The sequence below is a fragment of the Apaloderma vittatum genome, unplaced genomic scaffold (genome assembly GCF_000703405.1).
Source record: "Apaloderma vittatum isolate BGI_N311 unplaced genomic scaffold, ASM70340v1 scaffold32260, whole genome shotgun sequence".
Classification (NCBI taxonomy): domain Eukaryota; kingdom Metazoa; phylum Chordata; class Aves; order Trogoniformes; family Trogonidae; genus Apaloderma; species Apaloderma vittatum.
Genome location: NW_009695556.1, coordinates 4,016 through 5,394, shown reverse-complemented (window position 1 = coordinate 5,394; position 1,379 = coordinate 4,016). Strand labels below are relative to the sequence as shown.

Sequence of the window (1,379 nt, the reverse complement as noted above, 5' to 3'; positions counted from 1 at the left end):
GGGAGGCAGAGCTGCTGCGGAGGAAGCCACACGACAATGCCCAGCTCATCACGTAAGGATGGGGACCACCACCTTGCCACCCTTGCAGCCCTGCTGCCACCCAGGCCAAATGGCTACGAGGGCATCTCAATCCCACAGGGGCACAGATTTCCACGGCACAACTGTAGGGCTCGCTAAGAAGCTCGTGATGTGCACCAGGGACTCAGGCGGTGTCAACCAGGTGGGTCTCACTGCCCGGGCACGTGGCGGGAGAGCAGCAGCAGCGCCACGGTCTGCGCTCCCTGCATTGTGTTTTCCAGAGTGTCTCTCTTCTTCTGGTCTCCAGCTTTCCTCCTCCGCAGCCTTAGGGCTGGATCTGGTCCCTGCCATCTCTGACCCTTGAGCAACTGGACCCCAGAGAAGTGGCAGGGCTGCAGGGGAAGGGTAGCTGTGGAAACCCAGCTGGGTGCCTGTGGAGGGCTCTGGGATACCTGAGCCCTGAAGAGCCTCCTAGAGCAGCTCCCCCATCTGTCAGGTGTCTGGGACTTGGTTTGCAATTGCTCCTCAGCCATCCTGGCTGAGCTTCTCGTCCCTTCCCAGGGAGGGCATGCTTTGCTGGAGTGGGAGTGGTTGACCATGCAGCTGTGGCTGTCCAAAAGCTCCACAAATCATCCTTTCAGGGTAGCCACTGTGTCTAAGCTCACTTAACACCTCTGAGAGCCCAGCCTGGAGGTCTTCAGGGGCTATATGGGACCAAGTCCAGCTTCTGTCTTCCTTTATCTTAGCATGGCAGCATTAGAGAACAAATTACACCCAGCAGTGAGACCTGGCACTGAGCAGTTGAAGAGCCCTAGAGGGCTTCAAGGAGATGCTATGGAGAGCGTTGAACCACACCGCGTTTCTTGCCCCACAGGACCACAGCACGAATCCTATCGGTGCTGCATCCACCATGGCTCATGAGATGGGGCACAACCTGGGGATGTCTCATGATGACGATGTTGCTGGCTGCCACTGCCCTGTCCCCAAAGGTGATGGAGGATGTGTCATGGCAGCGAGCGTTGGGTGAGTGAAGGAGAAGGGGGAATATCCCCGGGCAGCAAACATTTCACGGTGTCCTCCAGCACTGCCCTGATGGCGTGAAGCCTGTGAGGTGGTCAGGTCTGGGTGGACACTCCACTTGAGGCAGTATTTCGGAGGTCTTTTGGTGCCTTTGAGCCTGTTGGTGGCCGTCCAGCTTTTCCCTGGGCTGGTGGGTGCGAGGGCTCTCAGTCTCTCATCTCTGCTCCTGACTGCCTGTTTTTGTGCCCCTTCAGCTTGGTTTACCCCAAGCTCTTCAGCCGCTGTAGCGAGCAGGACATGTGGCAATTTCTTGGGGACCCCAGGACCAGCTGCCTGCTGAA

The 1,379-nt window shown here is 58.0% G+C and overlaps 1 protein-coding gene across 1 annotated transcript in view; it reads left to right on the top strand.

Annotated features, from left to right (window-relative positions):
• The window catches only part of LOC104275698 (disintegrin and metalloproteinase domain-containing protein 8-like), a gene marked incomplete at both ends in the record, with an annotated part of 11,961 nt that overhangs the window by 6,576 nt on the left and 4,006 nt on the right, over positions 1 to 1,379 (top strand). The window contains 4 exon segments of the mRNA XM_009871731.1: positions 1 to 52; positions 139 to 220; positions 893 to 1,041; positions 1,293 to 1,378. The exon segment at positions 1 to 52 is cut by the window's left edge and continues 12 nt beyond it. Of these exon segments, the coding sequence (XP_009870033.1) occupies positions 1 to 52; positions 139 to 220; positions 893 to 1,041; positions 1,293 to 1,378 (369 nt within the window).